General features: G+C 37.6%; 2 protein-coding genes and 1 long non-coding RNA gene across 5 annotated transcripts in view; 2 read left to right on the plus strand and 1 right to left on the minus strand.

Moving 5' to 3' along the window:
* Nucleotides 1-47: 47 nt before the first annotated feature.
* SYAP1 (synapse associated protein 1) lies at nucleotides 48-16,932 on the minus strand. The gene is made up of 9 exons (XM_068179989.1): nucleotides 16,691-16,932; nucleotides 13,385-13,503; nucleotides 11,088-11,154; nucleotides 9,659-9,732; nucleotides 9,221-9,360; nucleotides 7,515-7,660; nucleotides 3,586-3,644; nucleotides 2,489-2,633; nucleotides 48-1,059 (listed from the first exon to the last, which is right to left on the minus strand). Exons 1-9 carry the CDS (start codon nucleotides 16,884-16,886, stop codon nucleotides 932-934), a joined length of 1,074 nt encoding a protein of 357 aa, XP_068036090.1. The 5' UTR covers nucleotides 16,887-16,932; the 3' UTR covers nucleotides 48-931.
* LOC137468350 (uncharacterized) lies at nucleotides 2,557-9,338 on the plus strand. The gene is made up of 2 exons (XR_010995889.1): nucleotides 2,557-2,672; nucleotides 8,082-9,338. It is a non-coding gene; the product is annotated as an uncharacterized lncRNA (long non-coding RNA).
* Nucleotides 16,933-17,186: 254 nt separating the features above from the next.
* The window catches only part of CTPS2 (CTP synthase 2), a 58,136-nt gene continuing 50,020 nt past the window's right edge, over nucleotides 17,187-25,302 (plus strand). The window contains exons 1-6 of one of the 3 annotated variants that reach the window (XM_068179982.1): nucleotides 17,187-17,315; nucleotides 18,773-18,978; nucleotides 20,340-20,510; nucleotides 20,840-20,940; nucleotides 22,768-22,884; nucleotides 23,582-23,665. In XM_068179982.1, the coding sequence (XP_068036083.1) occupies nucleotides 18,795-18,978; nucleotides 20,340-20,510; nucleotides 20,840-20,940; nucleotides 22,768-22,884; nucleotides 23,582-23,665 (657 nt within the window). In that variant the 5' untranslated portion in view covers nucleotides 17,187-17,315; nucleotides 18,773-18,794. The other 2 variants (XM_068179983.1, XM_068179984.1) reach the window with 2 other exon arrangements.

Consider the following 25,302-nt stretch of genomic DNA (forward strand, 5'->3'; position numbering starts at 1 on the left):
GAAGCATATTTACTCCTCATTGCCCTCCCTCCAAACAAATGAGCCAATTTTTTACATATTTACAATATTTAATAAAGATGTCCAAACCAGTGAAAGTTTTCACATAAATGTTTCAGTACTTAAAATTAAGGAGAAGCATTTAATTTGCTCTCAGCTCAGACAGTAAAATTAAATGGAAACATAACACCCTTCTGCAGAAAGAATGCATTAAACCATTTCTCTCTGTGGGGAAAGGCAGTATCTAAATATGATTAACAAACCCAAATTTAATTCAAGCAGTTACTAACTCTACTAATTTAAATGCTTAAATGTTTGCTGCTTGACTGATAAATAATCAGCTTCTTTTGAAGTCTGCATTAGTATGTTTTACCAAATCCTTGAAAGCTATTTGATAGGGTTTTCTATAAATTCTTTGGCTACATACATTAAGGAAGTTAAATACATGTGAAATCTACCAACTATAAGTACCTTAAAAATAGTACACATTTACAGATTATACAGGGATCAGAGTGCAAATATCAAGAGAGAATTGTTGTCAAGGACTAAGTTACTTACAACATCCATTTTTACATCCCAAACAGAAGGCTGTAGGCAAAAAAAATTGCAGTTCTTAGATTTAGAAATCTCTTTGAAGAGCGGCTTGATCACCTAAAAATGCTTCAAACTGAACCACTGCTTCATGTATTAATGTTATCACTTTTAATTATAACCTGCAGTATCTGCCTCCTCTTTTTTTTCTTTTGAAGAATATAGAAGTTCAGAAACTGCTCATATAAAGAACAGAAATACTGGTTGTATTCCCATATGGAATTATAACGACTTTAGATTCTTTTATGTCTTCTGAAGATATTTTTGTAAGCAAAATATGAAAGCAGAAATCCATGTCAGTCTTCCAAAAGAGCTTTGGGTTATAGTGATTTTGTGAAAATGTTTAATTTTCTTCTTGCAGCATTTCTTCTATTTCTTTATCCCAGTTTTCATCACGCTTTTCTGATTCTGTCACCACCTCATACTCTTGAAGCTCTTGTTGTAATTCCTTTTCCCAATCAGCAGTTTCTTCTAAAAAAGACAAATGATGTGTAAGAATTTAACAGATAATATTGTATGTTGCTTATTTATATAAAATTAGATGAATTTGTACTGAATCTCTCATAAATCTCCTAAACTTTATGGACTATTCTCCTTAGAAACAAGAGGCACTTCAGAAATTTCACCTTCCTATTGATCACAAGTAGGAATTAATTAATATAAAAGGCTATATTCCTATATGTATACTATAATAAAGACATAAACAGCTAAGTCATTATGAGTGTCCCTTTGCAATATCATTTTCTACAGTCTTTCACTCTACTTTCAACTGAATCTCCCTTTGCAATTTTAAATGTCCATAAAAAAATAAAGTTTGTAAAAGTGTGGATATACTGTTATGGAAAAAAGAAATCAAGATCAAATACTGTGGCTAGTTTAAAATAAAGAAGAAGGTACTCTCCTCACTGCCATTTGTAGCTAGGCAAGCTCATTTAATCAGGGTTAAAGGTAATCATATTTCATACCTCAGGGCAAAAAATTAGTCAGAAGGCATTCCTGTGTTGTTAATCTCTGTTTTAATTAGCTCTGCCTATCATAGGCAAGAGTGTGGGGGAGGAGATGGGTGTTTGATGTGTTACACGTTGGCTGGTACTTCAGCCTGCATAGGAACGTTCACAATTCCAGAGTCCAAATCAGTACAGGCCAGCTGAGATTTCTCTGAACGAGTAACACATTAATGACCTATTGAAACACTTTCATCAAAGAACTAGATGGCAAGAAAATCCAAAGCACATTCTAAGAAAATTCTGCAAATTTTGTGGTAAGCATCTACATATACAAGTGTTGTCAAAGTAAATTATGTATGGCCAGAGTCACATCATCACGCACTGTTTTTATGCTCTTTACACTGATACTAGTTCTTCTGAATTATTTTAATTAATAAGCTCCACTTAATTTCTTATCATCATTCTCAGAACTATTTGGTAAATTTTAACTGTTCCAAATGCCTATAAACCTTTATAGGCAGAGGCCTCTTGGAGCACATAGTTTGGTGCAAATGTTGCCTTTTTAGCTGGTGCCAAAAGAAGAAAACAGCCTGATTTTCAAATACCATACTTGACCTACAAGGATGTCACTTAAAGAAAACAATTCATATGCAGAAGAACCTATAAAAGAGAAAGGAGGAGATAAAAAGAAAAAAATACCCCTCACTGACTTTCATAAAAGAGCGACCTAAAACTCCTAGGTTCTTTGGATTTAAATCACTCACAGTTAACATTCTGTGAAAGATGTGGTTTGACCGTGGCGAAAATTATCATTAATTTCTGCAATATCTTACCGAAGGTTGTTTCATACACTTTGGAAAAGACGGTCACAGATCTATTTTTCCAAATTGAATTAAAACTTTTTTTTTCCTTTTAAATTAACCTGTAAGAAACAGAGGTAATAGTAGCTTTACCTTCTACTACTGAAGCCTCTTTCTTTTTGTCTAGCACTAGTTGTTCCATTTCTTTTCTTAGATCTTCCTGATTCAGATTACAGGTATCAAAAGCATCACTCACAAATTCTGATACACCTGGACTTGTGGAAATCTCTTCCTCATCCTGCAACAAGACACTTCAGTATAAATTTATCCAGACAGCGTAAAAAAAGTCACCATACATAGTTTCACTCATGACTGCTTTTAACTAGAGTTGGCAAAACCCAAATGCATTACTCTCACAACTGTTTTTCTTTACTGGCTACTTTTCCTTACAAGTATTTTTGTACAAACAAAAGTGTTAGATAGCTGTACTGAAAATGATCTGGTTTACATTCTAAGCTGTCTTTGTGTTCTCTTAACAACTTTAATTCTGAGTTTGTAATCTTCAGAAACAATAATAAACTCCTGAGTAGTTTAGAACAGGACCTAAATATGAAAATTTTGACTCAGTAACACCTTTCTTCATCAAAGTAAGATTAAGAGAGGACTGTTCTTTGGAAATCTTTGCCTGCTGCATATTATTGGCAAGCACAGCTCTGCTTCTGCCAAGAGCGTTCTCTGGCACCGATTTTACAATCCAGAAATGAACAAAGGTCATTATATGTCTAAGGTAAAGGCAGTTGCAGTACCAAGCAAAAGTGAAATAAAACAGTGTTGCTATTGCAATGCATCATTTAGATTCCTTGTATGTCAGCCTGACCACTTCTTGAAGAGTTGGACAGAACATGGCACACAGATATATTTTTATGAAGGTACTGCTTATGTCTCAATGCAATGCTAACCTTCTACTCCAAACATTTTGGAAATTTCACTCTTGACAGTAAAATCACATCATAATGTGCAGGATACTAAGGAAAACATTCTTCAGCTAAACTACTGTTTCTGCTACTAAAAATGAGTTCCAAGATTATATGTTGAAAATTATTATCACAGCAGAACAGCAGCAGGTTAGGACTGTCAGAAACTATATTATTATAATTTCATAGCAGAACTTACTCAAAAAGATGCATAATTACTGACTAAGGAACAGCATCACATACTAAATCCCAGATAAAATATAACAGCATTTTTACCTCTTGTGATTTTATTTGAGGCTTTATTGGAACAGGCGGTGTTTTTGGCCGTACTGTTTCTATCAAGGGAAAAAAGGGTAGAAAACATTTAAATATATCAAAATCTAATTTAATTTGCATAGCTGTTAAATATACAAGGAAATACTATATTTTAAGGAATCCTTGTGGTTAAAGGCTGAATTTAGCCACAGGTGAACCATTTTCAAAAACAAAGCAAAACAATTTTCTAGTCTTAATTAAGACAAATTTAGCAAGCCATTTCCTCATTGTGGCTCCAAACTTAATAGACAGGATCCCTCTGACCCTCAAAATGACATCCCAAGATCTTTAAAGTTACAAATGCATAGACTTGGTCATGAAATCCAGTCACTGTCTATCACAGAAGTTTTCAAACTCCCCTGGCTGGGTTCTATTGCTCACATGGGTGCCAGTTAGCTCTTGGGCAGACGAGACTGTACACGTACTATGCACACCCCTAAGGCCACATGGGAACAGTGTTCTGCAGCCTTACCTTTCACACAGGCAAAGGAAGTCTCTGAGAAACAAACCCTAGAAGCTGGTCTCAATTTCCTACAAAAGCTTGGTATTCTGTATTTAGAGCATGGTGCGAGGAAGACAACGATTGTTTAGAAGCAAGGTTAGATCTTTTCCCTGGCAGGTAAAGGGAAAGCTTTTTTCCTAGTGCAGCTCTGAGGGGAGAAGAGTTACAATGAAGAGCCAGGTGGCTGCAAGAACAGTTAACATTCAGGGGAGGCTGTGGTAGTGAACAAATGCTTGCTTAGCAGTTCTCTTTGCTTAAACATGCAAAGCAACTCTGAGCTTGCAGCTCTGCTTTCTACAGGGTGCCCAGCTGGATTCTTCCTGCTAACTCAGCAATTTCTGATTCTTTGTGTTTAATTTTTAAAATTAAGGTCAGTTTTAATTAAAATCATTCCCTAATTGGTAGCTGTCCCTGCTTTTATAGCTCATCTACTCAATGCCCACTGCTCTGTCCCATCTTTTCTCTTCCACTTTCCTATTTCCAGAGGATCTCTCACTGCATCCAACACTGCAGCCAAAGAGGCTCCAGCATTCCCTGCTGGAGAAAGCTGTAGGACATGGCAGTAACTGTTTGCTGCTCAAGAGAGGTGCCTCAGACCCCACCTGCTGCTCTCGTGCAGATGGGACACAGCTGCTCTGCACTGGGCCTTGGCCCCGTCAGGTGTGACTGACGTACCATTAGCATCATTCTGGACTACTGGCCCGGCATCATCTCCTCCACTGCAGTGTGCTCTCATCCCAAGGTGACTTACTCCCTAACTACAGAGCTACCAATACCTAGACAAGGGCTACAACTTGGCATTTTGTTATAGATCTTATACAGCCTTTACACTAGAATGTGGAATGTCTTTCATTTATCTCTTCTCTTTTCCTTTCACATCAACCACACTTATTTAACTTTCTGAAAATAGCAGCTAAGGAGGAGACACAGAAATGGAAGGCTAACAATTTTATTTTATAGACACTCAGCTTTAAGAAGAAAGCCTGAACATTATGAAGAACTACCAAAAGGCAATTACTTCCAGTTTTAGCCTCTGATTAGGGAATCCAACTTTCAAAAAGGTTACTTTAGCCAAAAATAACACGTATGATTCAGAGCTTCCCAAATCTAAGCAATTTCTGAGTCAAACAAAACATGTATTTACTAAAGTCTGGTACATGCATCTTTGCCATTTCAGAACATGCAGCCATTAGCTGCATATTCCATACTGGTGGTTTGAACTGTAGAAGAGCTGCAACAGGCCAAAAGACAATGGAGGTTTTTTTTTTTCTTTTTTTTTTTTCCTTTTTTAATGAAGGTATGTTTTGCTTTAGTCACAATGGGAATTTTACTAGAATCCAGCAACTTTCACTTTGACTGAATAGTACTTTCCAAGGGTTTGGATGACTCAAACACAACATTTTTGTTGTTCAGTAGATTGGATGCCATCTCTCCTGTAAAGCTGAGATACCAGTTAAAACAGCCATAGTTTTGGGACAGTAAACAACTGTCCTGAATAAAACTAGTGGGAATTGGTGCCTCTTGGTCTACGGTCTATTCTGGAGTCGCCTGTTCGGTCAGCACCGCTTGGATGATAATGCTGACAGGACAGGCTACTACCGAATCTACTCAGAGAAAACTACTTTTTCCACTCTATATGGGGTCCTTGCCTAGGCCGACACAGGCACACTCCAAACAAAACCTAATGAGAAGCATGAGACACTGACAACAAAGGCACATAAGCAACATGGAAGCCCAGCTTTGTAATTCCATCTGTAACCTCCCCTTCACCTAAAAGTTCTGCTCCTTGGATGGGCAGCTAAGGCCCAGCTGAGTAACCTTAGCTCAGTGCAGAAGACTACTAAGCTGTGCAAAAGATCTATGAAAAAGTCTGTAAAAAGAACAAGAAAGGTGACTCAAGAGGAAAAAATACCTATATGGAAAGATATTATATTCAAAAAAGAGGAAAAAGAAGTTAACTTGGCAGCAATCACCTGTAAGTCAGGCCAGCAGTGTCAACAGGACTTAAGTATTATTGGACTTCATGGATGACAATTCATTGACACTGGGGATATGAGAACCATTCCAAGGTGCAGAAAAAGCTTTCTCCTTCTGCCCAATCCCTACCCAGCCTGCCAAGATCCTTCAGGTATCTTACTGGGGTGGTAGGTGTACCTAGGTTAGGCTAAGATTTAATGAGCTACTGGTTATCTTTTGTGTTTCTGCCAATAACTAACTACTTTATACTCTTTAAGCCACAGATATTCCTGCTTGCAGAATCTGTTAACATGCAAAGAGGTCCAGTGGTTTGTAAGAGGGCCAGTAAGAATCACCTGCAGAAACTGATCAATGTAACTGAAGATACCTTTGTTGAAGCAGCTTCTTCATCTCAAGGCTGAATCCCAGGTAGCCTCCTGGCCCCTTTTTTGTCTGTTTCCACAATGTATAATGGGCCTTTGCACACCCTACACTCCACCACCACAGCAGTTCTACCTCTGTATCACTCACTAATTTCTGTTTGGCATGAGGGATGAGCAAAGCCCAAGAGCAATCCATATGCCAGCTGGCTGGGTTGGCTAGTACCTGTTGTCTGATCAAGTGAACCAAAGGTATCTTCTACTTCTTTCTGACAAGTCAAAAATCACACCTAAGACACTAATGGTCATGAGCTGACATAAGCCAAGTACAACACTTCTCCTCTTGAGACTTCCACTCTTCTGACAAAGTTGGCTGAAACTGGAAAACAGCTTAAAAGCACCAGGAGCCTCTTCCCCAGTCTACACAAAGACACCAAGTATGGTGAGAGAGGCCCTGATTTAATAAGCAATCCAAGATAAAAATGTGATGGCACCTGATGTATATAGTGAGCATAAATGCCTAAAGATTTTTAGCTTTTTTAATGTATTTGTAGCTTTGTACGTTTTTAATATACAGCTGTATAGTTTTTAACACTTTCTCACACTTTAGAACAGTAGTTACCCTTTCTCACATATTATGCCACATTCTTGAAATTGTTTGGTCTTATTTTCAAGAAAAAAAGAGTTTCTAACAAGGACATCCTGTTTTGCACTAGCATCTGGGCTGAAATAATAAGATACTTTGTAGATATAACAAGATACAGGGCTAAGAATCCTTGGAGGGGCTCCAATGGGGCAGATCCAAGGGTGGGTTACAGGGCAACTGTTCTATTGATGCACTTGATAGACATGCTAATTAATTAAACTTATAAAATTGTGAAAATTTGTGCTGCACATGCATATAGATATTATATGTGCATCTGAAGGCTTTCATTAAAAGACTGCTCTTTATGTTACCAATTTTAATACTGTTTGAAAATTTTTTCTTTAGATTTTAGACAATAGCATTACACTAAGTTAATGAACTGTGCTAAAACAAATGTTTCCCATACCTTTCAGTTCACTATCCTCTTCTCTGCCTTTGCCCTCCTCCTTTCCTGCTGCTTGCTGTTGAGCTGCAAGTGCCGTGAGTTGTGCAGACTGTTTAATTAGGGACACCCTGTAGAAATAATTTCTCCAGAACACTTCCTCCTTTACACTAGAGAGAACAAACAGATTTTGATTATTACATCTGGAATATGGTTACTTTTACCATCGAGCAGTGAAATAAAATTAAATATGCAGAGAGGAGGAATAGACATAGGTGATATTTAAATAAAATCTTAAAAAAGAAATTTGTGACATGAACACATTCTAAAAAGTTCGTTATTTTAGAAGTTCCTGATCTCTCACAAGACATTTGCAATTGACTTGAACCTACAATAGTAATGTTATAACTCTAGAAAAAGCTTAACAACATGCAGCAATACACGCTATGGAAAAATATTATGCTGTTCCATCTCTCCTGAAAAATTATGTAAACAAACTCAACAAGCCAAGCAACCCTGTTCTCTTTCCCTCTAAGCCAAACACTCTGTTGTAGTCAAACTATATTTGTCTACATCTTCCCTAGACATCAGGTGGAACTGGAACATCTATGGTGGCAGAAGCCATTCCTAGACTGCAGCAGTACTGTTTCACTATCTGCACATCTTTCAGCACATGCACAGAATCTATAGTAATGAGAAACTGTCATCTTGGAACTGGCAAGCTCTGGTAAGTGGGAGACTATCCCCTACCTCAGGTAACATTTCCCTTTGAAATTCCTCCAGCAAGAAAGACAAGACCCAACGTTGACCCACAGGCAACAGAAGACAGAAATGGCAAGCTCTGCAGGGAGGAACTTGTGTAGGTTGAAAGAATGAAGTTACCTTCACACCTATTCAGGCAAACAGTGACCGAGACTAAGAACAGGTGAAAAAAATATTAAGCACTGTGGTAGAAAAGGCAAGGATAGCATGACCAGAGGCTGAAGACAGCATCAGAGAATATGGGTAGATCTTCAGAATTGACAACAGAGAAGAAGGTAAACAGAATGAGGAGCTGGGAAGGTTTATAAAAAGAGGAGATTTAAGACAGAAATGTCACAAGGAGATATTTTCTTTCCATTTTCATCCTTAGACAAGGAGACTAATGTCTTAGTCTCCCACTTAAATAGAAAGTTGAGTTGTGAAATAAGCGTTAGGAACAGAGTCTGGGACTGGACAAGGAATAACAGCTACAGAATAAAGCTCTGCAACACAGAGCTTTTCCCATTTCCTATCCAAATCCAGTTTTTCTTGCTTGCATTGCTGCTTTTTTGTGACACATTCTATTACCATATCTCCAGGGGCGGTCTCTGACTATCTGTAATCACCTTTTTGGGATGTCAGTTACACCAACAGACCTGAACATTTTGATTGTTGCCCCTTTACCTTTCTTTGGAGAAAAAAAAAATCATTAAATTTAGCACACTGGAAATGGTAATACTGAGGACCTCTCCCATACTTAAGTCAACAGGTCATTATTAGTTCTGTCTCACAGATATACTTTTTTTCTTACCTCAAACTGCTAAACTGCAATGCACATGCAATACTGCATGTGTTAGACACTAGCATAAAAATGTATATACACATAGGAAGAACATAAAGAACTGAAGGAAGTGAAAGGAACAAAATCTACAAGTATTTACAGACACATTCAAAGCATGATGGTACAGTTACCAGCAGAAATTACTTACTGTTTGGGAACAAGGTCAAATCTCATCCTATTGAGAAGCTCATCTTCTTGTAACATGACCAATGCAACAGGGTACATTTGATCAAAGTCAAAATGAAACTGCACACCTGCTGGAGGATCCCGCAGAAAATTCCGTTTATCCTTTGAAGAACATATTTGTAGCCGTTAAATGATATCAGAAAAAGGACACCATATTTCACACACAAGAGCAGCAAAGCAATCTGTAAAGCCTTTATAAAAATAAAAACTATATTGAGGCTGTGCTTTGGTTCAAGTTGAAACTGATAGAACTATTTACTAATGCACATGATTGGTGTCATGACAGACATATTAAAAGTATCTTGAAAACACGTAACTTAATAAACTTACTTAAAAAAACCCAGTAGTTTTAATTTCTCCAAGAGAAAATTTCAAATCTTACAGGAAATGAAATACTTACTGCTGATAAAGCCAGTATTTGTTGTTGAATTGTCTCTTCTTCATTGCTGTCTACCCAGGGAGGCACTGCTGCTTCTAGTAGAAAGGAGGAAGATAACTGCATGTATATTACTTGAAAAAACTCACTCCAAATAACAGACCTTACATAAGGTAACATTGTCACAAAAGTAAGCAGAGTTACACCCAGTAGTCCAAGTCATTGTGTCTTTTTCCTAAACTAAGTCCATGGCATAAGAGAAACCCTAGGAATAGATCTTTGCTTATCAGAAGTAAAAAAGAAAACCAGAACAACAACTAAATAATTGCAATTGTAAAAATAAATCTGTGGGTATTTCTTTGCAGCATGCACCAGTCAGAATTTGGTGCCTCTCAGTTTAGTTACTGAAGTAGTACTGTATTGTTTAAGGTGCCTGCAAGTAATATTTCCAGATCCACTTATAATGTGTAAACTTTGTCTAAATAAAGTTTGCAAAGTAACTTACACCCAGAAGACACCAGTTCTTTAACAATGGAGAAAAATGTTATAAATTTGTTATGAATTACAACCTGTTACACACTGAGCAAGCCTACTCCAGTTCAGCTGCTTTATATAGTTATGCAGACACTTTCAAAATAGTTCTCTGGGCTGTACAGAGAGGAAAATAAACTATTGTAGATGTATAGATATTTATCAATCTCTTCACTGTCAATGCAAGTTCAGCCTACAGAGACACTATGAGGCATCTGTAGCAGATAAATAATTCTTGTGCCCTTAATCCAATAACACTTATTTGCCTGTGCAGCTGATACCAGCAAGATCTTTCACCCACATGGTTCCACATCAGATGCTCATGCTTCATTCAGTCAGGCCATCTGTCACTCCTCCTTTGGCCAATCTAGCTACCTATTTTCATGAACTTTTAGAAATACATTAAGAGAATCCCAAGTTTACTAACAGACAAAAAGAACTACAGACAACACAATCCCATAAACAATCTTGCAAGTAGAAACCAGACTAACACATTAACTAAAAACACCATGAAAAATTTTATCACAATCCATTTAAAACCAGCTCATTTTAAAGATTAACAGAGTCACTACATACTAAAACTGTCAGAAATTATTGCATTCAGGTAACACATCTAAAAAGATAAAAGTCAAGGATGAAACACAATGTGAGAAAACTTCGCTAGCATGGTGATCTTTGCATTTATTTCACAAAGCAGAATTTGGTTAAAAAGCAAATCTAAACCAACTACATAACGTAATACTAACCCCACTTAGAAATATAATCTTCCTATTCCACCACATGCATTAAATTCTGTCATAACTTAATGTATTTCGTTAAACAGTGTTTTGATAGATTAGTTTTAGATACATCTTAATTATCCAGCTTTCAGCAAGGTTTCACTTATGTGATATTAGACATCATCAAGTAAAGCATACATTACCTGATTTTTTGGTTTGCTGCTCTTGGACAAATTTCTTCTGTTCCTTCTGAAAATCTCCAATAATTGTCTAAAATAAAAATTAGGGAACCACAATTTAAAAAATAATTAAAATTCACTCTTCTTGTTTTATCTTCAGTCAGAAGGTGCTTTCAAATACAATGCATATTCTTATATCCACGGTGGCCCTTCCTGTTAGTTAAAGGTGTCTCATGTCAGTCATCCCCTTCCTTTTACTGAAACATTTGATTTTGCATTTAAAACTATTGTGTATGCTTTCAAAAATATATTTATAGTTTTATCAATTTCAGGGGACACGGGGAAAAAGGAGAATCTTAGCTGATAATATGAACATCGGCATATTATGCATATCCACTTACTGTCTCACTGTATAAAATACAGCCAATGCAGACTGTTTAGATTTATTTAAACATGTTTTTAAAGCACTAACACCTAGAGATACTCTTGGCCTTACAAAAGTTTTAAGAGTTGCCTAAGAAATATATCCATGGCAAGAAACTGGACTTTCAAAATTGTAAAGTTGCATTTCAGAACACTTGCTTAGCTGAAACAAAATAACTTCTCCCCTTCTCTTGTTGACAAATTTTCATTTTAAAAATCATATTTAGAAATATTCTATATTGAATTTAGAATTTAAAAATGGAGAATGGTCTCAGAATTTGGTATGCCATAATCTAGAACTAAGAATGCAAATGTTCTTCAAATGTGGTTGAAAGCAGAGGCAAAAAAGATGAAGCTAGAAATGAATACTTAAACCACTCACAAAAATACAACTTTATGTGGTGAGGCCTATGGATTAACAAGTTACCAAAATGCACAGAAGTTTTCAAGCTAAATCCTGATAAATTTCTTACTTTTTTTTCCTTCAGTAACTGAGTATTTGAAATTAAGATTACTACCAGTGAGAGAACTATAGTAGTGTCAGTTATACAAACAGATTATTCTGGTTCCTTCAGGTTTAAAATTATGTTAATTTTTTTCTACTTATGGAATAAAACAATTTATATGGTATAAGAAGAAAGCTTTATGATAATACAGGTATAATCTTGTTCCTCCTGTATGTAATACTGATTAATTGAAACAGGGAATGTGTATTACTCTAAAACATTTACAGAAAAAAGAAAATTGTATTTTTGGCATAAAATATGCTATAGGTATTTAGCTACAGTTTCTCAGAAGCATTGAAAAAATCTTAGAAGATTTTTCCCCTTTGATGTAGATCAAAATTACATTAGACTCTGATATTACTGTAGAAGGAAATAGATCTCTGTTATTATTATATAGACAACTGTCTATGAAATATGAAGACAAAATGTAAAATGTGATCATAATAGAAATTAATTTGATGGAAGACAACATGAACACTTATTATATCAAGAGGTAGGATTCTGTTGTATTAAAAAAATAAGCAGGCAATGCTGTAGTTCCCCAGAAGGGATGTCTGAGACAGGAGCAGGAAAAGGGGTTTGCCTGTATCAGACATTCCTGGATGCACGGTCCTACTGCTGCTCGGATGGTTTTGACCAGCTCCCTTTCCCTTCCCTTCCCAGATCTCTCAACAGCAAACACAGAACACTTCATGGCACTTAGTGCTGCCGCCTTCTTTTTTTTTTCTTTTCCTTCTGCCAGGTTTGTGGCTTACTGCACTGGAAGAACACTTGCTGGCCCAAGTTAAGCAACTGGAGCTGACAGACACAGAGAAGGTAAGAACTATGGGGCAGGGTCAGGGTGGGGAAAAGAACAGGACAGTAAGAAGGTGTTTCATTAGCTCACTGGTTCTTATACCTGTATACCCCTAGGGTCCTAGGATAAAATATGTACAATACCAAGCTAAATCTGACTTCTGCACAGAGGTGTCAATAAGATGCAAGCTACCTCATTCCTTCTTCAAACTAAATAAACTGTGGGGCAAAAAGAAACCAGTCCACACATCTTGGGACAGACATTCCCCATCTGCCTGTCTCAAATTCTTTCAGCCCTTCCACCTACGCTGGCATTTTAAATATTTTCTTCTGGTCTTTCTCCAGTCTATCAGCATCCTGAGGGAACTGAACAAACACAGGTGCAGCACTGAGAAAAGCAGGGTGACCATTTTTTGGAAACTCTACCATGAATAAACATTTCAGTCACATCATTCATCATGACAAGAGATTATTTCTTGAAAGACATAATATCTAAAGACAGTTTAAAGAAATGTTATCAAATGCCAGATTCTGCCACATGTTGTAACAATGGTAAGCAAACAGATCTTTCATATCAAGTGTCTAGAAATAAATTACCTTATCGATGATACTGTCAATTTTTCCTTCTTCTACAGACTTCTTTATTGTCTGTGCTGTTTCAGCAACAGACTCAGATATCTTTTTTGTAGCAGCAGAGGCAAAATTGAAGAGGTAACCTTTCACAGACAAAAAAAAACAAAGACCTGAGAACAGATTTTTTTATATCCAGCTCTCTTTCTACATTTATTTTATCTTCTCTTTAGATGTTTGGATACCTACTTAGAAGTTTCTTTCAAAATAACTTAACCCAGCTTCTGGCCTACAAAAACTCCTAAAATTCTATTTAACCTTTTCTAGTTTATATTCTTTAATTATGATGATGAGCACAACTTTCTGTAAATCAAATATTTATACATGAACCTTGTTTACTAAATCAAACATTGCTAATGGTCCTTGAAATACTCCTTTCCAATGAGTTTTCTGAAGCAATGTGTCTTTCCTGATTTCATATAAGTGTTTTGGAGACATTAAGCCACAAAGTAACTTAGCCACAGTATTAAAACAGAATTATATATTTTTTTACGAAAATCAACATGCACAATAAAGTCTTATAAACTGAGGCAGAAAATCCATGAAAAATTTCAGGCAGGTAACACCTCCTTTAAAAGTCTTGGCATAGAAGCTTGCTCTTGATGTTTGCCCTTATCTATTTTGCATTATCTTCCTCTCTTTAGGAAGAGAAAAGCACTGTGGCCCTGTTCGCTCATTTTTCTGAGCCATATTTTCTGAAAACATTCAGTGTCAGAACAGCAATGAAGAATATTCTCAAAGACTCACATTCTTTGTATTAGCAGTGCTGAAGTGAAGAGAGGTGGCAGGGAAAGAACTACATACACATAGCATGGCCATCTGCATGTATTATTCTATTTTAATTAAGGAGAACAAATGTACAAGAAGCATTTTGCAAGAAGCAAGATGTATATCATAAACCTTCAGAAACATCAAGTACCAGCTTACAGACAAGTGATTTTAAAACATTGGTACTATTTCTCAGATAGCATGATGTCACAAGCACTTAATTATAACTGAATGGCTGCATTCCACTGCAGCACCTCAGTTCCAGTACATACATTGTGTCAGTGCCATAGTAAATCAGATACTTGCAGAGGGATCTAGATAGATTGGAACATCTGGGCAAACATCAATGGCATGAAATTTAACAAGAATAAATGCTGGATTCTGCATGTGGGAATGAACATAAATTGAGAGAGGAGTGTCTAGAGAGCAGCCCTGCAGAAAGGGACCTAGGGGTGCTGCTTGGTAGTCAGCTCAATAGAAGTCACATATTTCAGTTATTCCAGAGAATCACCTTTGACTTTTATACAGGGATTGTCAAAAAAATCATCCAGCTAACACAAAAAAAACCCCCACCAAAACCCAGCAGTTCTGTTTCAAACAAAAGGCAACACTCCTTCTCAAGAACTCTCAAAAAATACAGTTTCCCTATGGGTTAGAAATGTAAAACATAATCTTATAATGAAAAAAAAAATTAAAAATTTCCTTTAACACATGGTTGTTAGCCACTGGTAGAATGAGTTACTTTGGAACAGTGATGTCATCGCTTGGAAAGCTGACTATTCTCTGGGTTGGATAAAATGTTCTCTTGTAATGATATCACCAATTCAATACCAAAATATGCAGAGGTCTAGCCAAGCCTTAAGACAATTTTTTATGTGTAACTTTTTTAATCTGTAACAAGTCACAGAATGGTGGTAACCAAACATCCTTCAAGTACCTACTATTATCTTTTATACCTGTTATCAGGCTTTATAACCCATCACAAGATTCAGATATAAAAAAAAAGGTTAAGTTCTACATTTTAGACATAGACACATACATTATTCCCCTTATGAGAGTAGAGGAAGCAGCAACCTACTGGACTGCTTACTCCCTACCAGCTTTTATTGGCTGTTTCATCCCTGGAACCTCACCTATATGCAATTGTTTTAGGTGCAAAATGTGCAGAGGCATTTGCTGTCTGGTGACATTCTGACATTATTGCACAAAGTGGTTTTGGAGCCACACTGAAGAGCAAAATGCTTTTTATTTCCAGTAAGGGCAAATATACTTTTGAAGTGAGGTCCTTATAAAACTGCAGAAGGGGTGGTACTTATCCTTAGAAAAATAGAATTTGTGGTGGAAAATAACACTTTCAAATGACTAAAAAACTCATCTTCCATCTTACAAGTGTATGCCTGCATTAACAATATGTATGTAGCAATACTTCTATTATTAGTTCACACTGGCAAAACGCTTATAATTTCTGTAATGGCATGATAATGAGCAAAAATAATGTCTGTAAGGATTCTGTTTTACCAGTAAAATTCTTTATCTGCCAGAAGATTCTTTTTACACAGTTACCCAGGTTGTTGGCCATGCAGAGGTTTCTAGGATGATATGTTAAAACAGCAAGAAAACCTTTCCACCACAATCTATTCTGGTGTTCCAGACAATGGACCCATAAACCACTAAACCAAATTTTCATTTACAGAGCAAGTTATGGGATGGACCTTTATATCGATAACAGTCAATACTTATTCTTTCCCTGAAACTAAAAGTCCTTTTTCCTTCCTGAACAATCAGAGTAATTTGCAGATTAGAACAATCAGAGTCAGCAGCAGCTTAGTATCAATTTACCACAACAAGACAGGTATTTGAGCACACTACACAGACTAAACTGCTGCTGTTCTGGTTGCCCAAGACAATGCACAGTAAAGAACCAGCTCAGATTAACCTCTCAGATCATACTGATCCAGAATTTCAGTACATCGACTTAAAAAACCCAAACCCCTTTCCTTAAAAAAAAACTTTAGTAATGAGTAGGTCTATACTGTGGATTAATTTTATCCAAGAATTCACTACAGTAAAGCAGGAACTTTACTTATTGCAAATTACAGCCTTCCCCATCCCTGGCAGCGTTCAGGGCCAGGCTGGATGGGGCTTTAAGCCTGGTCTAGCAGGCATGGCAGGGGGGTTGGAATGAGATTATCTTCAAGGTCCTTTCTAACACAAACCATTCTGTGATTCTAAGACCGCAGACATGTTCAACAAAATCATCAAACCCCATTATCTTCCTATGAAAAGAACACAAACGCCCACAGCGCAGTCCACGAAGTACATTATTCTACGTAGACAGATCTATTCTCTCTACACACAGACCTCCTCCCACAGCGTCAACAGAACAGATACTTAAGGAAACGCTTCTCCTTTAAAAACAGCTCTGAAAGAGGGAGAATCGAAAGGCACTGTACAGCCTTGTTTCCTTAGCTCATATTTGAAAGCCGGCAGCCCCGACACACTCACTGCCGAATCCCTTGGCCTGGCTGAGCAGCGCCTCCGAGTCCCCCAGCAGCTCGCCCTGCTCCTGCTCGGCCGGCCCTGCCTCCTCCTCCTCATGGTGCTGCTCCTGCTCCGCGGGGCCGCTCCTCTCGCCGGCGGGCAGCAGCTGCTCCTCGCCCGCCCGCTCCAGCCCCAGCCAGCTGCCCAGGCCGCGCAACATGGCTCAGGGGCGGCGGCCGCGCTCGGGCCGAGCGGGCGCTGCTGCGGAACCGCGGGCGGCCGCTGCGCGCTGCTTCCGCGTGCGCCACTTCCGCCGGGGGAAGGGCCGCGGAGCCGGGGGAAGGGAAGGGAAGGGAAGGGCCGGGCGGAGCGGGGCCAGCGGCGCCTGCCGCGCCGGGGGTGGCCCCAGAGGGGGTGGTCCCGGCCGCTGCGTGCCCGGCGGGGGTGTCCCCGGCCGCCGGCCCCCGCTCGTGTGTCCGTCCCCGTTGCCGCGGTGCGCTCGGAGGCGCGGTACCTGCAGGCGCTGGGGCCCCCCGGGCAGGTGCCGCCCCGCCCCGCCGGCGGTGCGCTCGGGCTCGGCTCTCCCGCGGCGGGCTCTCCTGCTCCGCGCTGCCGGGCTCTGCTCGGAGCAGCCGCCTTTAACACCTACGTAAGTCACAGGCCTCTCCCTGCTCGGCCGCAGCGCCCCGAGCGCTCCCGCGGTGCGGCACGTTCGGGGTGCAGCGCCCACAAATCCCTGCTGGAGGCGGCAGCTCCCGTAGATAAGGCTGCACAGAGGAATTCGTGTGCCACTTCCCAGCAAAAAGATTTCTTCCAGTAGTCGCTTTCAGCGCTCCCTCGCATAACTCTATTTCCTTCGTCTTTTACAAGTGACCCAGACCACCTGCAGTTCTCCGTGCCCATTTCAAGTAAACGCGTTTCCTGAAGCTGCTGGGATATCGCTGTTTTTGCTAAAATCACAGCAAACTTTTCATTTTGGTTTCTGTAAGCAAGATTTAAGAGTTCTAAAGTGGCATGTACTCAAGATTTATACCGTTGTTGAAATTATCCCCCTTGTTTTCCTGAAAAGAGCTTTGAAAATGGCTTAGGTGTTTATGATGTTAATGTTGACAGCTAAGTTGGCTGAGTTCTGAAGGAATAGCCTGAAACATAGGTAGTAGGATCCAAGTCTTAAAATCTTTGCTACTAAAAGAATTACATATTAAAATTAAATGGCAGGGAAAAGTTAATCCCTGGTGTTCCTTTTTCTTCTGAGTTAAATGCATTTAATGGTTATGGTTGTCTTTTCGATCATATTGACAAGCAAATAGTTTATTAATTCCTATTACCAGGAATGTAAGAGCCTAAGAGTTTATTAATTCCTATTACCAGAAATGTAATGATAACATGCCTTGTTACCTTCCTGAACTCAGTCTCCTGAAGATCTAGGCCTTATTTATGTTACTTTAGTATAATAAAGAGAAGAATTAAAATGTTCATTGAGTATCTACTGCTTCATACCAGCCGCTGAAGTACCACACTGATTTGATATATACTGAGGGCCATTAGATCAAGTTGTGTGTTGTTTTGGGTAAATTGGGTATTTAAGTAAGGAAAGTTTTTCTTGTCCCTAGAGTTCTTGCTTTATGGTGAGCTATGCTGTCACTGTTCAGTGATTAGTTCAGCCGCCACAGCCACCTGAATGGAATGTGAAGTGATTTACAGATGAGAGAAGTGTCATCCTGCTTCAGATGGGTGGAAAAATGCAGCTTGTAGCTGATCAACACTGGTGCCTTTGTTTGCTAAAGTGTATAAATAGTAAAAAGTTTTTGAAGTCGTTTTATGGATTTGCCACTCAGCACCCCTTTCTGTCTAGAACTGTAAATTAGTACCTCAGCTCTGTGTGTTAATCAGCCTCATCAGGACCTAGGATAGGGACAAGACAAGTGTTTTTCTTACATATTGGTGTATAACCTGGGAGAGATGGGTCCTACTCCCAGATTCCAGAATGGTCATTTTTACTGTATGTTGCTGAAAGTCATTTTCATTTAGATCTTTGCAGATTGAGTGTGTGATCTTCCCAGACATGAATTTGCATTCATCAGAGGTACATCTTTGTTGCTTTAGATTTCCAGCTCAAGGTCTTTGCATGCGTGCTGATTTTCCAATGAAGTACATACTGGTAACTGGTGGTGTCATCTCGGGCATTGGCAAAGGGATCATTGCAAGCAGCATTGGCACCATTCTGAAATCATGTGGTCTACGTGTCACTGCAATCAAAATTGATCCTTACATCAACATAGATGCTGGAACCTTTTCACCATATGAACATGGTATGAAGATAAGTGTTATTCCCATACACATAAACATTTGTATTTATAATAATGTGCTCTTTTTTTTTTTAACCAATAGTATGGTGTTTACAACTTGTTTTATTGTTATTTTGAAGTTTATTGTTTACTCTGTGTTCTCAAGGACACTGTCTGCTCTAAGTTAAGAAACAGAAGCCTGTTTCTTTGAAGATACTGTTATAAGCAGCTGCTTCCTTTCTCTAAAATACCACTTTACTGGGAAAATCCTAGCTGTAAGACCTGTTCAGTTAATGCTGTCTTCAGTTCAACTTGATTAAAAACCTCTTTTAAATAGTGCTATGAAACTTGCTTGTATCTTTAAGTCCTTAAGAGTTACTTGAGAATGCTGTTCTCTGGGTATCAGTGCCTTCTGATTTAAGTGCCGTCATTAGAGTTGCCTTAAGTTCTCGTTTTAGTAAAAAAATCTAATAAAAAACATTAGTGAAGCTTAGAGAACCTAAACTCATTGAATTGGAGTGTTGTGCTTTGGTGGGATATACATTTCTGTTGTCCACATTTTTTTTTCTGCATTAGTAATGTAACTTGTTTTGCCATTGATTTACTGGGTCATGACAAAATATTTATAGTTTTTCTGAAGAACTTTCCAGCCTTACCTCAAGATCTAGTTACTTGAGTTCTGTCAGAAGTTGACTAGATTCAGAATTTAGAGAACCTTTAGAGGGCTGAGAAAAGTGTGAACCTGAAGGGTATTTTAAGTGGATTTTTCAGGGTCAGAAATAACCCTTGCTGTGGACATGGTGAACTAAATATACTGGATGAAACAACTGACTCAGAAACGGCGATTATGTTTGAAGAAGCATTTTTGTTCATCATAACTTTACTCCTGATCGAAGCCTCAATCATTAAAATAGATCCAATCAACAAGAATTTATAGTGAAACACTTTGAACATTTATAATAATTCATGCTTATAAAAGCATAGCTTTTCTCTCCTGCAAGTAAATGAATATTTTATTTGTTGCTGATTTACGATTCCTAGAGGTTGTTTTCTTCCAGCAAAGGATTATTCTGCTGTGGAAATGCTGATTAAATATTTATGTTACTTGAATATTTTGGCAACGTAACTTACATTTTATTTGCAAAACTATATGTGTCTGTGAGATGGACATTAGATGTAAAACTGACTTGGATATTAAGTCATACAGAATGACAATTCAGATAATTCAGAATGGGTTGCAGTATGGACTTTATTGATATGTTGTTGTCATATATAATTTAATTTTTTTTTCTTCTATTTTAAGATATCTGTGGTATTCCTGCTATGTGTTTAATAATTTCTGATTTTTTATTGGTTTTTTGTCTGTTTTTGCTTTCTTTTTTCAGGAGAAGTTTTTGTATTAAATGATGGTGGAGAAGTTGACTTAGATTTGGGAAATTATGAGAGATTTTTGGACATCAGTCTCTATAAAGATAACAATATCACCACTGGAAAGATATATCAGCATGTCATTAATAAAGAAAGACATGGTGATTATCTGGGAAAAACCGTTCAAGGTAATAATTTTAATTTTGTATTTTTTTGTAATTTTAATTTTTAATTTTTGTATTTTTTAATTTTAGTCCATTCAGTCTTCACAAAAGAAGAGATCAGCTAGAACAGGGTGCTTCTTGCTCCATCACCTTACTCCTTTCTCCCTTCTAAAAGATACGGGATACGGGCATATTCCTGTAAGGTTTGGCTTCTGGGCTCAAGGAAAGGAGAACTTGAGAAAGGACTTAGTAGTTTCTTTTTGGCTTTCTGTTCAGTTCACCCCTTTTGCATTCAAAAATTAGTATGTGGACCTAAAGTAAGCTGTGTTTGCCTTCTTTGTTTTGTTTTGTAGTTGTTCCACACATTACTGATGCAGTTCAGGAATGGGTAATGAATCAGGCAAAAGTTCCTGTGGATGATGACAAAAAAGAGCCACAAATCTGTGTAATTGAGGTAAGTATGGAACCTTTTAGGTATCCTTTTAGGTATCTACAGTGAATATCTATACCTTTTAGGTATCTACAGTGAACATAATGAGCTCATTTGCTTTCTATTTGCTCCGTACTGTAAAAAGGTCAGACTGAAGTTTTATGGAGAGCAGAAATTCAAAACCACATTCTCTATTCCTTTGTTTGTTCTTAAAGGGATAGGCATGGTCTTAGCTTCCATTTACTTGACTAAATCCACTCTAGAATACGGCTGAAATTGAGCTTCTTAAGAGTTCATTAACTTAGAGAATGAAAGCAGTTACTGTAATGTGAACTGCCTATTTCAAGTTCCAGATGTTTGACTGAAGCTTTATTCTGTTAATAGTATTGAGAAAACTTGTGTAATACCTGAAATCTCCCGTGGTCTGTAGGAGAGCCTTTAACATTCCAGCTTCCATAGAACTTCAAATGTTCATCTTGTTGCTTGTGGTCATGCTTAAAGGAATATATTTAAACAATGTGTAAGTTATTTTCCCACTTTCTGTTGTTGTCTTTAAGATCTTTGGTGGCAACTTTGTTAATTACTTAACCTGCTGATGTTTTGCACAATGGAAACAAGGAGTTTTACCCACCCTTAGTAGGGCACTGAGCTGGATGAAAGCCAGTAATTGCTAATAGTACTATTACAAATAATGAAAAAGAATGAAAAAATATTATAGTTCAGAATTTGACAGAAGATGTCACAGATTTAATGCCAGAAGTGACTACTGCAATCAATAGTACCATAAGCTTTGTGACCCAGCAGCAGAATTATTCAGTGTTTCTTATGCAGAAGAATCTGCCTTGATTGAAATATGCTTACCAATACCTATAGATCTTTTTATGATATTCACAGTGGGAGTCAAATATTTCATTTAAAACAAATATGAAAAAGTAAATACAAAAGTTGCACAAAAACATTAATAAGTGATGGTCATATCAGTCCTTTAACTGCAGGTTTTTTATGGTTTTGTTTGTTTTGTTTTGTTTTGGGGTTTTTGGGTTTTTTTGGGTTTTTTGTTACATTTAAACCTCCAGCCTGATAAAATTAATTTTCTTTAGTACTCTAAAAATAATTGTAACATTTTTCCGTTGTAAAATCCTGAAGGAGTTAGACTAAATGTGTGTGATTTACAAATGTAGTTGTAAGCTTTTCTGGCCCTGGATGAACAGAAATATGTAATTCTGTTGAAAACCACTTGGTGGCACAAAAAGATCATTCTGAAATACAACTATTTCATCAGAGTTGTTTGCAAAGCTGCTTTATTCAGTGCTTAGTCTGCTATAGCTCGCTGTGTCTTTGAAAGGCATCTGATTTCTGTCGTTATAAATAAATTTCAGCATGGATTCTGTATTGCATTTTGGTTTAGTAATAAATAATTATTGATGTTGGAAAGCCGTGATAATCCTGAGAAATGTCTCTCTCTAGTTAATCACAAATATTTTTTAATCTGACAGGAAGTAAAGTTTTCCTATATAAAAACCTTTGCATCAGCTCAACTATTGATTACTGGTTCACCACTTTGAAGGCAGTGTGAAGCATGTATTATTGAGCAGCACCACACATCTTCCCATGGGAAGCTTATGTATTTGGTGGAAAGTGAACATAACAAAACCTGAAAATTGTTTAATGTTTTCCTCAAGAAACAAACCGTGCAGAGTAGATGAAAGCACTTTGTAGAGTATCTTTGCAACTTTCAATTGTCAGGGGTTTTTTTCAGATAAAAGTTTCAGAAAACATCTTGAAATATATGAGACTTTTTTTCCTTTGTTTTTGCTTTCTGCCACTCTGACATATCCATTTCCTTTTCAGTTGGGTGGAACTATTGGAGATATTGAAGGAATGCCATTTGTTGAAGCATTTAGACAGTTTCAGTTCAAAGCAAAAAGAGAGAACTTCTGTAATATCCATGTTAGCCTAGTACCACAGGTAAGTTATTAGAATTAATAAAATAAATTTTACTCTATATTGGCTTTGTATTTGTTTACTTGTCTCATTAACCCTTTCATGCTGGAGTCAAGTAAAGACCACTGTAACTCCTTGTACAAGACTAAAAGTATTTTTTCATTTGAACTCTAAATTTTGCTTCACTACTCACTGGGGATATTTTGGCGAGTAAAGGTTTGTAATGATGATAGATGTCACCTTCTGCAGACAAAAAGATAATTACTAACTACAGCTGTGGATTAGAGGATTGAACAGCAATTGGTAGTAAATTCTATGTATTTGAGAACAGAATTATTTACTACATCTGAATATTTCAAGAACAGACACTGAAGGCTTTGTGCTGTCTTAGACATTCTCAATTTTTTAGCCAAATCCAAGTTTTGGAATATTCTTCTTCTTTTGCCTGAGCCAATTATATGGAAATTTTTCTCTGAAAACAAACAACAAAATAAACTTGACCTGAACTGGAACCCTGTGGTTTCTTCACAGTATTTCATATGCAAGTAATAACAGTGGGGTCATTTCTGTTTCTGGCATATTATGGCTCTCTTTGGATATATTTATTTCCTGCAAATATTATTACTTGCAATGAATTTTGTCTTTTAATCTGTAACTGCTTTGTTAGCAGATGTTAGTTGCTATTTGAGCTTTCAGCTCAGGGCTATTTGTGCATTTTCAGCCTAATGCTACTGGTGAACAGAAGACAAAACCAACGCAGAACAGTGTTCGAGCACTGAGGGGTCTAGGCTTGTCTCCAGATTTGGTGAGTCAATAAATACAGATTTTTATTTATAGGTCATCTAGAAATATCCTTGCATAACTTGTGTTCAAAGAATAAGCCATATTCTCTCAAGACAGATGAGAATTTTAGAAGAAATGCAAAATATGTGCTGCAAAGCTCCATTAAAGCCCCAGGAAATCAAATCAGTCAAAATCTCTCTAAGCTAATTTAATTCAACTAACTTCTTGCAATATCTTGGGACTGTAGCTAGGTTCTTCTAAAGGCATCTTTTTTACAAAAACAACTCTTCACTGCTAAAAATAATTGAAATCTCAACTCACTTTGTAGAAAGACGGAGAATGTTACTGTCTTGTAACATCCAGAATTTTTTATGCATTATTAAGAAGAAGCAATGTGTATATCCTCAAAGAAGAAAAATTACTCTTAAGATAGTCACACAACTAAATTTTATGTTGTGCTTCTTTCTGAAGTTTTTTTTTTTTTTGAGCTCTTTCATTTTACATTTTTGAATAAATATGTTTTTAATTACAAAACCAATGGATTTGGAAATAGGGTATGTGAAAGATGTGTTTGGTGTCAAGTGGCTGTGACATGATAATCATAACCAGCTTGTGGAAGGAAAGACTTTTATTAATGTAATGCTGTACTGTGTTCCAAGTTTCAGGGCCTAATCTCCAAAATCCCTCTTGAAGTGGTAATTGCATAGGGAAAGTTGCCTGTTCTTTTTGAAGGCCTTTAAGGTAATTGCCAGGGCCTGACTTCTCCCTCCCCTCCAAAAAATAATTTTTTTTAAAAAGCCTGTTAAGTGGGTGTGTGTAATAAAAGGAGATCTGACAAACATGGTGACTGTCTTGCATGTTGGGTTCTTGCCTGGGGCAGTTCTGGGACTGCCAGGAGCACAGTATCATTTTTGGTTTTTGACTGCTGCTGTTGACACCTGAAGCAGGGACAGATCTCACTTGAGGTGCAGCCTCTTGGTGCCCTTACAAAATTCCTGCAGTGCTGCTTTAGGACAATATTTAAATGGTTGCTGTCTTGGCCAGGGCAGCACATGGGGCAGCTCCTACAGCTGAGCCCATTTAATCCAGTTCTGAATCCCTGCTGCCTCCCTGCCTGTTCCTGGGCATCCCTGGGGTGGCTGCTCAGCTCTGTGTGCCCGAGCCTCTCTATTCTCCCCAGGGTGTTCTGAGTGCCAAATGGACACTGTGCTGTGGCTGCAGAGATCCTGTACTCTGAGGCAGCACTTTCAGTCTGCACTTGTCAGAGCTGCCCTGTTGGATTCAATTGTTCCTCATTTTCTGTGTGTTATGTTCCTTTGCGGAGCATCTCTCCCATTTTTATTGTAGTTGTTTTATTTTCATGCTGGTTTTGATGTTTTTGATTTCTGTGTCTGCATTAACTTTAAATTTGTCTCCGCAAGACAGACAATAGATTTCAAAGTGGGTTTACTCATGTGCTCATACTATCAAGGTTTTTAAATTACACCTTCAGCTTCAAACTGTACCAGATTTTACATATGAATTGTGCTTAAGTGAATAGAATGTACAACCTGTTTCCTAATTACATTTTGATTTAAAGCACACTAATTTTCCCTTATACTAGGCATTTTTTTCTGTTTCTAGGTTTACTTTTAAGGTTAGGGTAAGTTAATTAGACTC

This window comes from Anomalospiza imberbis, chromosome 2 (assembly GCF_031753505.1).
Source record: "Anomalospiza imberbis isolate Cuckoo-Finch-1a 21T00152 chromosome 2, ASM3175350v1, whole genome shotgun sequence".
NCBI lineage: Eukaryota > Metazoa > Chordata > Aves > Passeriformes > Viduidae > Anomalospiza > Anomalospiza imberbis.

Bases quoted from the DNA above. Each gene is read 5' to 3' on its own strand.
- SYAP1 (XM_068179989.1), bottom strand. From the start codon at position 16,886: ATGTTGCGCGGCCTGGGCAGCTGGCTGGGGCTGGAGCGGGCGGGCGAG. The intron at 11,155-13,384 runs GTAATTTATTTC...TTTTTATTTTAG, and splicing joins TTGACAGTATCATCGATAAG to ACAATTATTGGAGATTTTCA. The intron at 1,060-2,488 runs GTAAAGCTACTA...TGTCTTTTTTAG, and splicing joins AGAGGCTTCAGTAGTAGAAG to AAGAAACTGCTGATTGGGAA.